This window comes from Oncorhynchus keta, chromosome 29 (assembly GCF_023373465.1).
Source record: "Oncorhynchus keta strain PuntledgeMale-10-30-2019 chromosome 29, Oket_V2, whole genome shotgun sequence".
Lineage (NCBI taxonomy): Eukaryota > Metazoa > Chordata > Actinopteri > Salmoniformes > Salmonidae > Oncorhynchus > Oncorhynchus keta.
This window is the reverse complement of record NC_068449.1, coordinates 9568581-9581887: the sequence shown is the minus strand read 5'-3', so window position 1 is coordinate 9581887 and position 13307 is coordinate 9568581. Positions and strand designations below refer to the sequence as shown.

The 13307-nt window shown below is 42.5% G+C and overlaps 1 protein-coding gene across 4 annotated transcripts in view; it reads right to left on the bottom strand.

Moving 5' to 3' along the window:
* stac (SH3 and cysteine rich domain) overlaps window positions 1-13307 on the bottom strand; it is a 58772-nt gene that overhangs the window by 16112 nt on the left and 29353 nt on the right. For all 4 annotated transcript variants that reach the window (XM_035742502.2, XM_035742505.2, XM_035742503.2 and 1 more), the window contains 3 exons: window positions 9506-9587; window positions 9086-9192; window positions 765-846 (listed from right to left, as the gene is read on the bottom strand). In XM_035742502.2, the coding sequence (XP_035598395.1) occupies window positions 765-846; window positions 9086-9192; window positions 9506-9587 (271 nt within the window). The remainder of the gene's footprint in view (window positions 1-764; window positions 847-9085; window positions 9193-9505; window positions 9588-13307) is intronic.

Below are 13307 nucleotides of genomic sequence, written 5' to 3'. Positions count from 1 at the left end.
CCAGTGTCACTGATGGCTGCCTCAGTCACTGATGGCTGTCTCTTAGTCACTGATGGCTTCATGGCTGATGGCTGCCTCTTAGTGGCTGATGGCTGCCTCTTAGTGACTGATGGCTTCATGGCTGATGGCTGCCTCTTAGTCACTGATGGCTTCATGGCTGATTGCTGCCTCTTAGTCACTGATGGCTTCATGGCTGATTGCTGCCTCTTAGTGACTGATGGCTGCCTCTTAGTGACTGATGGTTGCCTCTTAGTGACTGATGGCTGCCTCTTAGTGACTGATGGCTGCCTCTTAGTGACTGATGGCTGCCTCTGATGGTGACTGATGGCTGCCTCTCTTAGTGACTGATGGCTGCCTCTTAGTGACTGATGGCTGCCTCTTAGTGACTGATGGCTGCCTCTTAGTGACTGATGGCTGCCTCTTAGTGACTGATGGCTGCCTCTTAGTGACTGATGGCTGCCTCTTAGTGACTGATGGCTGCCTCTTAGTGACTGATGGCTGCCTCTTAGTGACTGATGGCTGCCTCTTAGTGACTGATGGCTGCCTCTTAGTGACTGATGGCTGCCTCTTAGTACATTTACATTTACATTTAAGTCATTTAGCAGACCCTCTTATCCAGAGCGACTTACAAATTGGTGCATACACCTTATGACATCCAGTGACTGATGGTTGCCTCTTAGTGACTGATGGCTGCCTCTTAGTGACTGATGGCTGCCTCTTAGTGACTGATGGCTGCCTCTTGGTACACCGTGTACAGTACTCACCATTATCACTGTGCTTCCTGGTGAGCTCATGTCGACTGCTGTGAGCGTCGTCCTCCTCTGGAACCTGGGCTAAGTCACTGGTCTGTGGGAGCAGATAGAGAGCATTACATCTAACTGACAGATTGTTGCCAGTCATTCAGATCCTACAGTAGCTAGATACCTAGACCACACACACATTTCTGATCCTTAAAGTGATGCAGCACAGTTTTTGTAGTAGCTAGTAGTTTTGAAGTAGCACTCACGAGGCAAAATGGGTCATCCATATCATGATCATCCATATTTTATGATATGTTAAGTCCTTATTTTTTATTTTCCCCCTGGAGTTTGTATTATATGTTACAAATTCCAATTTGTACTTTTTCCTGCAATTCGTACCATATGACACATTTGTAAGTGCTTAAGATCCTGTTAAATCTCTTTAATGTTTGTGACACATTTCCTAGAAATCGGGGTGGTCTAGATTTAGGACCACCAAAAAAGCTTTGATGTTATCTTGAATTTACAAACGCTGCTCAACGGAGCACAAAAACATTGACTGATATTATGACTGGGCAACAGTTGAAGGAATCATAACAACATATGAACCCACCAAAGCAGTGCTGCAGATGTTCTAAATCGGTGCCAATTATCATTGTAACCTATGTGAAACGTGTACAATGTGTATGACAAGTTTAAAATGCAATTTATGTATTATGTTGAGTGTAGAACATACCATGTCTATTTTGTATGCAGCACTACTGTGTGTCTAAGACTATTTTCCCCTCGGGGACATTAAAGTTCCTCCTATCTTATCCTTACCAGGGATGTACTGGTAAACAAACTAGGTGGGTGAACTGAGTTTACCCTCTGCTATCACTGATGCTAACCATTGTCCTAGTTTTTAAGCACCAGGTACTTCAGCTTAAAAATAGCAGCTGGCAGGACTTCCCTGGTAGTTTTAAGACATCATTTCCAGGACTGATTCAAGCTGCAGATACAGTTGAAATTAGATTTACACAGATAAGCTGCAGAGAGGAGAAGAGAAGAGAGGTTTTTCTTTTGCAATGACTGCATTGTTTACACTTTGAGTCTTCAAGTCCTCCTCTCTGTCTAAAAGCTCAGCAGATATCTCTCCTGGAATAATTATTTCAATCCCCTCATCATCATCATCATCTCTTCCTGGAGTAGATTTCCTTTATTGGTAATATTTACTCAACAATGTCTGTATCCGAGTCTACCTTTATTGGTCACATTTACTCCACAGTGGCTCTATCCGAGTCTACCTTTATTGGTCATATTTACTCCACAGTGGCTCTATCCGAGTCTACCTTTTAATTTTTTTATTTAACTTTATTTAACCAGGCAAGTCAGTTAAGAACAGCTTCTTATTTTCAATGACGGCCTGGGTTAACTGCCTGTTCAGGGGCAGAACGACAGATTTGTACCTTGTCAGCTCGGGGGTTTGAACTCGCAACCTTCCGGTTACTAGTCCAACGCTCTAACCACTAGGCTACGCTGCCGCCCCTTTATTGGTCATATTTCCTCCACAGTGGCTCTATCCGAGTCTACCTTTATTGGTCATATTTACTCCACAGTAGCTCTATCCGAGTCTACCTTTATTGGTCATATTTACTCCACAGTGGCTCTATCCGAGTCTACCTTTATTGGTCATATTTACTCCACAGTGGCTCTATCCGAGTCTACCTTTATTGGTCATATTTACTCCACAGTGGCTCTATCCGAGTCTACTTTTATTGGTCATATTTACTCCACAGTGGCTCTATCTGAGTCTACCTTTATTGGTCATATTTACTACACAGTGGCTCTATCCGAGTCTAACTTTATTGGTCATATTTACTCCACAGTGGCTCTATCCGAGTCTACCTTTATTGGTCATATTTACTCCACAGTGGCTCTATCCGAGTCTAACTTTATTGGTCATATTTACTCCACAGTGGCTCTATCCGAGTCTACCTTTATTGGTAATATTTACTCAACAATGTCTGTATCCGAGTCTACCTTTATTGGTCACATTTACTCCACAGTGGCTCTATCCAAGTCTACCTTTATTGGTCATATTTATTCCACAGTGGCTGTATCCGAGTCTACCTTTATTGGTCACATTTACTCCACAGTGGCTCTATCCGAGTCTACCTTTATTGGTCATATTTACTCCACAGTGGCTCTATCCGAGTCTACCTTTATTGGTCACATTTACTCCACAGTGGCTCTATCCGAGTCTACCTTTATTGGTCACATTTACTCCACAGTGGCTCTATCCGAGTCTACCTTTATTGGTCACATTTACTCCACAGTGGCTGTATCCGAGTCTACCTTTATTGGTCACATTTACTCCACAGTGGCTCTATCCGAGTCTACCTTTATTGGTCACATTTACTCCACAGTGGCTGTATCCGAGTCTACCTTTATTGGTCACATTTACTCCACAGTGGCTCTATCCGAGGCTACCTTTATTGGTCACATTTACTCCACAGTGGCTCTATCCGAGTCTACCTTTATTGGTCATATTTACTCCACAGTGGCTCTATCCGAGTCTACCTTTTAATTTTTTTATTTTACCTTTATTTAACCAGGCAAGTCAGTTAAGAACAGATTCTTATTTTCAATGACGGCCTGGGAACAGTGCCTGTTCAGGGGCAGAATGACAGATTTGTACCTTGTCAGCTCGGCGGTTTGAACTCGCAACCTTCCGGTTACTAGTCCAACGCTCTAACTACTAGGCTACGCTGCCGCCCCTTTATTGGTCATATTTACTCCACAGTGGCTCTATCCGAGTCTACCTTTATTGGTCATATTTACTCCACAGTGGCTCTATCCGAGTCTACCTTTATTGGTCATATTTACTCCACAGTGGCTCTATCCGAGTCTACCTTTATTGGTCACATTTACTCCACAGTGGCTCTATCCAAGTCTACCTTTATTGGTCATATTTACTCCACAGTGGCTCTATCCGAGTCTACCTTTTAATTTTTTTATTTTACCTTTATTTAACCAGGCTACCTTTATTGGTCACATTTACTCCACAGTGGCTCTATCCGAGTCTACCTTTATTGGTCATATTTACTCCACAGTGGCTCTATCTACACCCACCAGACATGCCACCAGGGGTCTTTTCACAGCCCCCAAATCCAGAAGAAGTTCAAAAAGCGTACAGTATCATATAGAGCATTTATTGCATGGAACTCCCTTCCATCTCATGTTGTTCAATTTAACAGCAAACCTGGTTTCAAAAAACAGATAGAGCAACACCTCACGGCACAACACCTCTCCCCTATTTGACCTGGATAGTTTGTGTGTATGTATTGATATGTAGGCAACGTGTGCCATTTTTACATTTATCTAGTTCTGTCCTTGAGCTGTTCTTGTGTTTTAATGTTCTGCATTATGTCACGTTTCATGTTTTGTGTGGCCCGCAAGAAGAGTAGCTGCTGCTGCTACAGCTAATGGGGATCCTAATAAAATAACAAATCTGAGAACACCTTTACTGGTATATTTACACCACAGTGGCTGTATCTGAGTACACCGTTATTGGTCATATTTATTCAACAGTGGCTGTATCTGAGTACACTGTTACTGGTCATATTTATTCCACAGTGGCTGTATCTGAGTACACTGTTATTGGTCATATTTATTCAACAGTGGCTGTATCTGAGTACACTGTTACTGGTCATATTTATTCCACAGTGGCTGTATCTGAGTACACTGTTACTGGTCATATTTATTCCACAGTGGCTGTATCTGAGTACACTGTTAATGGTCATATTTATTCCACAGTGGCTGTATCTGAGTACACTGTTACTGGTCATATGTATTCCACAGTGGCTGTATCTGAGTACACTGTTACTGGTAATATTTATTCCACAGTGGCTGTATCTGAGTACACTGTTACTGGTCATATTTATTCCACAGTGGCTGTATCTGAGTACACTGTTACTGGTAATATTTATTCCACAGTGGCTGTATCTGAGTACACTGTTACTGGTCATACTTATTCCACAGTGGCTGTATCTGAGTACACTGTTTCTGGTCATATTTATTCCACAGTGGCTGTATCTGAGTACACTGTTACTGGTCATATTTATTCCACAGTGGCTGTATCTGAGTACACCGTTATTGGTCATATTTACACCACAGTGGCTGTACCTCAGTACACTATCATTACTCAAGGCAGAGCTGGCATGCGCATACAACAACAACACCATGACTGTAGCTTTTCAATCTATACTTTGTCTTTTTGTACATTCCTTGCTGTAAGTAAGAGGCAGAGCTCACTTGGCCCACACGTTAACATGAGTCTCCCGTCTACATCATTCATCCAGCGTCTCCCGTCTATACCATTAATCCAGCGTCTCCCGTCTATACCATTAATCCAGCGTCTCCCGTCTATACCATTAATCCAGCGTCTCCCGTCTATACCCAGCGTTAACCATTCATCAGCGTCTCCAGTCTATACCATTCATCCAGCGTCTCCCGTCTATACCATTAATCCAGCGTCTCCCGTCTATACCATTCATCCAGCGTCTCCCGTCTATACCATTAATCCAGCGTCTCCCGTCTATACCATTCATCCAGCGTCTCCCGTCTATACCATTAATCCAGCGACTCCCGTCTATACCATTAATCAGCGTCTCCCGTCTATACCATTAATCCAGCGTCTCCCGTCTATACCATTAATCCAGCGTCTCCCGTCTATACCATTAATCCAGCGTCTCCCGTCTATACCATTCATCCAGCGTCTCCCGTCTATACCATTAATCCAGCGACTCCCGTCTCCATTAATCCAGCGTCTCCCGTCTATACCATTAATCCAGCGTCTCCCGTCTATACCATTAATCCAGCGTCTCCCGTCTATACCATTAATCCAGCGTCTCCCGTCTATACCATTAATCCAGCGTCTCCGTCTATACCATTAATCCAGCGTCTCCCGTCTATACCATTAATCCAGCGTCTCCCGTCTATACCATTCATCCAGCGTCTCCCGTCTATACCATTAATCCAGCGTCTCCCGTCTATACCATTCATCCAGCGTCTCCCGTCTATACCATTAATCCAGCGTCTCCCGTCTATACCATTAATCCAGCGTCTCCCGTCTATACCATTAATCCAGCGTCTCCCGTCTATACCATTAATCCAGCGTCTCCCGTCTATACCATTAATCCAGCGTCTCCCGTCTATACCATTAATCCAGCGTCTCCCGTCTATACCATTCATCCAGCGTCTCCCGTCTATACCATTAATCCAGCGTCTCCCGTCTATACCATTAATCCAGCGTCTCCCGTCTACACCATTAATCCAGCGTCTCCCGTCTATACCATTAATCCATTAACCATTAATCCAGCGTCTCCCGTCTACACCATTAATCCAGCGTTCCCATCTATACCATTAATCCAGCGTCTCCGTCTACACCATTAATCCAGCGTCTCCCGTCTATACCATTAATCCAGCATACCATTAATCCAGCGTCTCCCGTCTATACCATTCATCCAGCGTCTCCCGTCTATACCATTAATCCAGCATCCATTAATCCAGCGTCTCCCGTCTATACCATTAATCCAGCGTCTCCCGTCTATACCATTAATCCAGCGTCTCCCGTCTATACCATTCATCCAGCGTCTCCCGTCTATACCATTAATCCAGCGTCTCCCGTCTATACCATTAATCCAGCGTCTCCCGTCTATACCATTCATCCAGCGTCTCCCGTCTATACCATTAATCCAGCGTCTCCCGTCTATACCATTCATCCAGCGTCTCCCGTCTATACCATTAATCCAGCGTCTCCCGTCTATACCATTCATCCAGCGTCTCCCGTCTATACCATTAATCCAGCGTCTCCCGTCTATACCATTCATCCAGCGTCTCCCGTCTATACCATTCATCCAGCGTCTCCCGTCTATACCATTCATCCAGCGTCTCCCGTCTATACCATTAATCCAGCGTCTCCCGTCTATACCATTCATCCAGCGTCTCCCGTCTATACCATTAATCCAGCGTCTCCCGTCTATACCATTCATCCAGCGTCTCCCGTCTATACCATTCATCCAGCGTCTCCCGTCTATACCATTCATCCAGCGTCTCCCGTCTATACCATTAATCCAGCGTCTCCCGTCTATACCATTCATCCAGCGTCTCCCGTCTATACCATTCATCCAGCGTCTCCCGTCTATACCATTAATCCAGCGTCTCCCGTCTATACCATTCATCCAGCGTCTCCCGTCTATACCATTCATCCAGCGTCTCCAGTCTATACCATTAATCCAGTTGAATATGATGTATTCCCTTGAACCGTCATCCGTGCTCCCAGGTTAAAAGGAGTGATTGAACTCTAATTAATTAAGCTGGGAAAACAGCAGCCATAGAACTGCGTCGGAGCACAGATACACCAACAGGTTTCCTGGGTGCCAGTGTCCCTTCTTATCTACTGCGCCCCTACATTCCGACACTCATTCATTCACAGTAAGCAAAGACGAAAGAGAAGTAAAACCAAAAAACAGAACAACATGTTATAAACACTTTGAAATCACCTGCTTAATGACCATTATATTAGTAGCCTAACCACTGGAATGACATAGCCATTAGTTCATTTTGTTCTTAATCTCTATACGTTGCTGATGGGGTAGTTTCTTAAATGACAGTCAGGTGGTGAATTGCTAATGAGGTAATTTCATTACAGTTTCTCAATCCCGTACAGGCAAATTTTGGATCTGTGTTGAAACGTATCTATAGCATAACAGCGATGATCAAATACTCAAATCAATTTACTGACTCAGGTGAAGAAGCCGGATGTGGAAATCCTGGGCTGGTGTGGTTACACGTGGTCTGTGTTTGTGAAGCTGGTTGGATATAATGCCAAATTCTCTAAAATGACATTGGAGGCAGCTTATGGTAGAGAAATTAACATTCAATTCTTTGGCAGCAACAGCTCTGGTGGACATTCCTGCAGTCAGGATGCTAAATTGCATCTGTTGCATTGTGATGTGTGACAAAACTGCAGATTTTAAAGTGGACTTTCATTGTCTCCAGCACCAGGTGCACCTGTATAATGACACATCTGTCAGTTGGGTGGATTATCTCGGCAAAGGAGAAATGCTCACGAACAGGGATGTAAACATTTTAGCGAAATAAGCTTTTTGTGAGTATGGAGCTCATGAAACATGGGACCAACACTTTATATGTTGCGTTTATATTTTTGTTCAGTGTAGTTACTCATCAGCATATGAGGTATTTATATGGTCGTGTCATAATAAGCATATGGTCATGTCTGGACTCATCCTTTACTATTATTAAGCATGCGGAATGTCATTCACCAAACTTCAGCCTATGAGCATGACACACTAAGGTCATTCCACCACGCTGGCTGATTAACCTATCAGTTCACTTGTGCAATAATTCCTTTCCTTTCTTTCAACTAATGGGCATAAATCTAGTGTATTGGGGCGGCAGGGCAAGTTCAAATCCCCGAGCTGACAAGGTACAAATCTGTCGTTCTGCCCCTGAACAGGCAGTTAACCTACTGTTCCTAGGCTGTCATTGAAAATAAGAATTTGTTCTTAACTGACTTGCCTATTTAAATAAAGGTAAAATAAATTTGTATTTATACAGTATCAGTCCAAAGTTTGACATTGAAGAATAATAGTGAAGACATCAAAACTATGAAATAACACATATGGAATCATGTAGAACCAAAAAAGTTTCAAACAAATCAAAATATATTATAAAGTATATTTGAGATTCTTCAAAGGAGCACTGGTTTCAATCCCCCAATTACTTGTTCATTATTTAACCCTCTGTTCCCCCATGGTTTTTTGTGAGTGATTGTTTGTATGTATACGATCCGTTATTGTGGGCTAGTTTATTGTGTTGTATATATTTCAATTATTGAGTGAAGTACGTTCATTACTCATATCTCCTGTCCTGCGCCGGACTCCTCCATACCAGCTACACACAGGCCGATTACAGGTGGATACTTTGAAGAATCTCAAAAATAAAATATATTTTGATCTGTTTCCCTCTTTTTTTGGTTACTACATGATTCAATATGTGTTATTTCATAGTTTTGATGTCTTCACTATTATTCTAAATAGTCAAAATAAAGAAAAATCCTTGTATGAGTAGGTCTGTCCAAACTTTTGACTGCTACTGTTTGTCACCTCTTTGTCACCTCAAACCTTGTGTGTCACACCTGTTGCAGCAACAGTCTTCCAATGACCTTCTACCTGCCCACCACCACCAACAATACAATTCCATATTGTATTCTGTCTCTTTTGTCATTCAGTTAAGCCTTTACTCGACTGAACTGTAATAGAATGTGTTGTTGTTCTTACAGAGTTCCTGTGGGGCGACTCGGAGACACTGGCCCTCTTGTCCCTCTGTGCCAGAGAGGTCCCAAACCGGAGAGCTTCATACACAGGGTCCACTTTACTGCCACAAGCTGGTGAGAGACACCAGAGAAGAGAAGCTCATGTCAGTCAAATCAGCCAGACAAGGACAATCTAGTTGTGCATCAATTTACTGTAAGTGCATTGACATTTTGAAAGGCAGGCCTATATAAATCACTTTGGCTTGTCTCACATTGCTTTCAACAATAAAATATATATTTTTTAAGCAAACTTCCATTGTCTTATAAAGGATTGCTGAGTGTCTTCTCATCTTCAGTTTTCTCCACTGTTCATGCACATTGGTTTGTAATGACATTTCTTTATCTCTAGAATATTGTAAGGCAAAGGGACATAAAGCGTGCTTACCAATGGGCATGACTTCTTTGATGCAGCCAAATTGCTCCGTTATCAGCAGTGGGGAGCTGTAGTACCTTCGAAAGCCCTTTGGCTGTGGAGGGGGAAAGAGAAGGGAGGGAGGAAGGGAGGGAAGGATGGATGGATGGAGGGCAGGAACATCATAGTGAGTGAGGGATCAATACATCAACAGGCAGTGCAGCACACCAAAATACATTAGAGCCACTGCATAACCTAATTTCTCTATTAGTTTCCAGATGCACTATACTGTACTCTAGTCGGGGTTTGTTTCTGTTTACAACAACACAACATCATTGTTTGGTGAGAAAACAACAAGCTGGCTAAAGCAGAGGAGACATTTTAGGCATATCCCAAGCCAGAACAACTGGTTAAAAGCCATTTACCATAATAGACCTCTCTGTGATCACCAACTGCTGATCACTCTCCCTGCCTCAGCCATGCTAAACAATATTAAACAATGTGTAAATAAAAAATTGCTTGATGAGGGTTGAGTGAAGATGTGCAAATACAGAAATACATTGGTGGGTGGGCCTGCAGAAATTTGTGTGGGCCCAAAATAAAAAATGTCTGCTATTCTACACATTTTGCCATGAGGCTGAGATAAAACGCTGCAATTTTAAACCTAACTAAAGCTAGAACATACAGTCCCTCCGGAAAGTAAAGCCTTATTCTAAAATGTTTTTTTTTTTTAATCATAATCAATCTACACACAAAACCCATACTGACAAAGCAAAAACATGATTTTTAAAAGTATGCAAATTTTTACCAAACAAAATTATATCACATATACATAAGTATTCACACTCATTCACATACAGAACTTTGTTGAAGGACCTTCGGCAGTGATTACAGCCTCAAGTCTTCTTGGGTATGATGCTACAACCTTGGCAGACCTGTATTTGGGGAGTTTCTCCAATTATTCTCTGCAGATCCTTTCAGGATGGGGAGCGGATGGGAAGAAATCCTTTTCTTAAGAACTAGATGACATGAGTACTATAGTCAACGAGTAATGTTTTTGTTTTGTGCGGATGAAGGGATCGCGATATGAGCCTGTTTTATTTTTAAGGACTTCATATTGTGTGTTTTCATGTTTTTCTACTCCTTTTGCAAATATCTTCTTTTTTTTCTTGGTTCTTTTCAATTGTGGCTTTTACAGATGTACAAACTGCCTCTATTTCTTTTGTTGTGATACCTTGTTTATTTTTTATTTTTTTATAAGGGAAGAAAAAAAAGAAGGTATCAGGATGGGGAATAAGGAAGGGGAGCTTTTGGGTGGGGAGCGTTGCTGCACAGCTATTATCAGGTCTCTCCAGAGATGTTCAATCGGGTTCAAGCTCGGGCTCTGGCTAGGCCACTAAAGGACATTCCAAGACTTGTCCCAAAGCCAATCCTTCGTTGTCTTGTTAGAATGTGAACCTTCGCCCCAGTCTGAGGTCCTGAGTGCTCTGGAGAAGGTTTTCATCAAGGACCCTCTGTACTTTGCTCCGTTCAACTTTTCCTAATCCTGACTGGTCTCCCAGTCCCTGCTGCTGAAAAACTTCCGCACAGCATGTTGCTGCCACCACCATGCTTCGCCTTAGGGATGGTGCCAAGTTTCCTCCAGAAGTGACACTTGGCATTCAGGCCAAAGGGTTCAATCTTAATTTCATCAGACCAGAGAATCTTGTTTCTTATGGTCTGTGAGTCTTTAGGTGCCATCTGGCAAACTCCAAACAGGCGGTCATGTGCCTTTTACTGAGGAGTGGCTTCTGTCTGGCCACTCTACCATAAAGGCCTGATTAGTGGAGTGCTGTAGAGATGGTTGTCCATCCGGAAGGTTCTCCCCACAGAGGAACTACAGAGCTCTGTCAGAGTGACCATCGGGTTCTTGGTCACCTTCCTCACCAAGGCCCTTCTCCTCCGATTGCTCAATTTGCCTGGGCGGCCAGCCCAAGGAAGAGTCTTGGTGGTTCCAAACCTTCAATGTTTTGATACCCTTCCAAAGATCTGTGCCTCGATGCAATCCTGTCTCAGAGCTCTACGGACAATTCCCCTCGACCCCATGGCTTAGTTTTTGCCCTGACTTGGCCTGTCAACTGTGGGACCTTCTATAGACAGGTGTGTGCCTTTCCAAATCATGTCCAATCAATTGAATTTACCACAGGTGGACTCCAATCAAGTTGTAGAAACATCTCAAGGATTATCAATGGAAACAGTATGCACCTGAACTCAATTTCGAGTCTCACAGCAAAGGGTCTGAATAGTTATGTAAATTAGGTTTTTCTGTTTTTTATTTTAATACATTTGCTAAAATGTCTAAAAAACGTTTTTTGCTTTGTCATTATGGGGTATTGTGTGTAGATTGCTGAGGATTTTTTATTTGTACTAACCATTTTAGATTAAGGCTGTAACATAACAAAATATGGAAAAAGTCAAGGGGTCTGAATACTGTCAGAAAGCACTGTAGGTGTGTTGACTGTGATAATGGCACTGGATTATGAGCTGCTATGTCTGCTAAATGAAAAAAATGAAATAAGCCGTGTTATGGTGCATATAGCCATATGAACACAGTGACATATGCCTTAATGTGGTCATATTTGTGGCCTTTTGGAGGTGTGGTTTTCAGTTAGTTATTTTTTGCCACCCATCCCATGAAAGTTAATGTCATTCCAGTGCACTTCTTGCTATAAATTATATCTGATGGTGTTTAGGTAAAAATACAAAAAATGTCTAATTTGGAACACTGACAAGTAGAGAGCATTCAAAAAACAATTGCTCAGTCTGATCTGCCGGGTCCACCCGGTCCCGCCCATACCTACGTGGCTAGATTAGTCCAGCATCAATTCTGTTACTTTGACTAGTTTGTGTACAGTTAGTACAGCTCAGTTGACAGACTGCCATACTGCAGATTTCTGGTCCAATATCCACATAGTCTCAGAGGAGGAGTGCTGGTCTCGGATCAGTTTTTTGCCTTTTAGAACGTAATGAATTAGATGGGGGACCCGATCCTAGATTTACTACTCTACTCTGAGACACTTTTTGAATACAGTTCCAGAATCATTAACAGGATGTTTACCAGTCCTTGTGCTGTTATGATCTGTCCCATTCCTCACGTACCAAGTGCAAACAAGGACACATGTCTATCATATACAGTGCCTTCGGAATGTATTCAGACCCCTTGACTTTTTCCACATTTTGTTACGTTACAGCCTTATTCTAAAATGTATGAAATAAATAAAAAATCCTCAGCAATTCACAATACCCCATAATGACAAAGCAAAAACAGGTTTTTAGAAATTGTTGCAAATGTATAAATAATAAAAAAACAGAAATACCTTATTCAGACCCTTTGCTATGAGACTCAAAATTGAGCTCAGGTGCATCCTGTTTCCATTGATCATCCTTGAGATGTTTCTGTATTTGGAGTCCACCTGTGGCAAATTCAATTGATTAGACATGATTTAGAAAGGCACACACCTGTCTGTATAAGGTCCCACAGTTGACATTGCATGTCAGAGCAAAAAACAAGCAATAAAGTCAAAGGAATTGTCCATAGACCTCCAAGACAGGATTGTGTCGAGGCACAGATCTGGGGAAGGGTACTAAAAAAATGTCTGCAGCATTGAAGGTCCCCAAGAACACAGTGGCCTCCATCATTCTTAAATGGAAGAAGTTTGGAACCACCATGAGTCTTCCTAGAGCTGGCCGCCCGGCCAAACTGAGCAATCGGGATAAGGGTCTTGGTGAGTGAGGTGATTAAGAGCCCGATGGTCCTTCTAACAGAGCTCTAGAGTTTCTCTGTGGAGATGGGTGA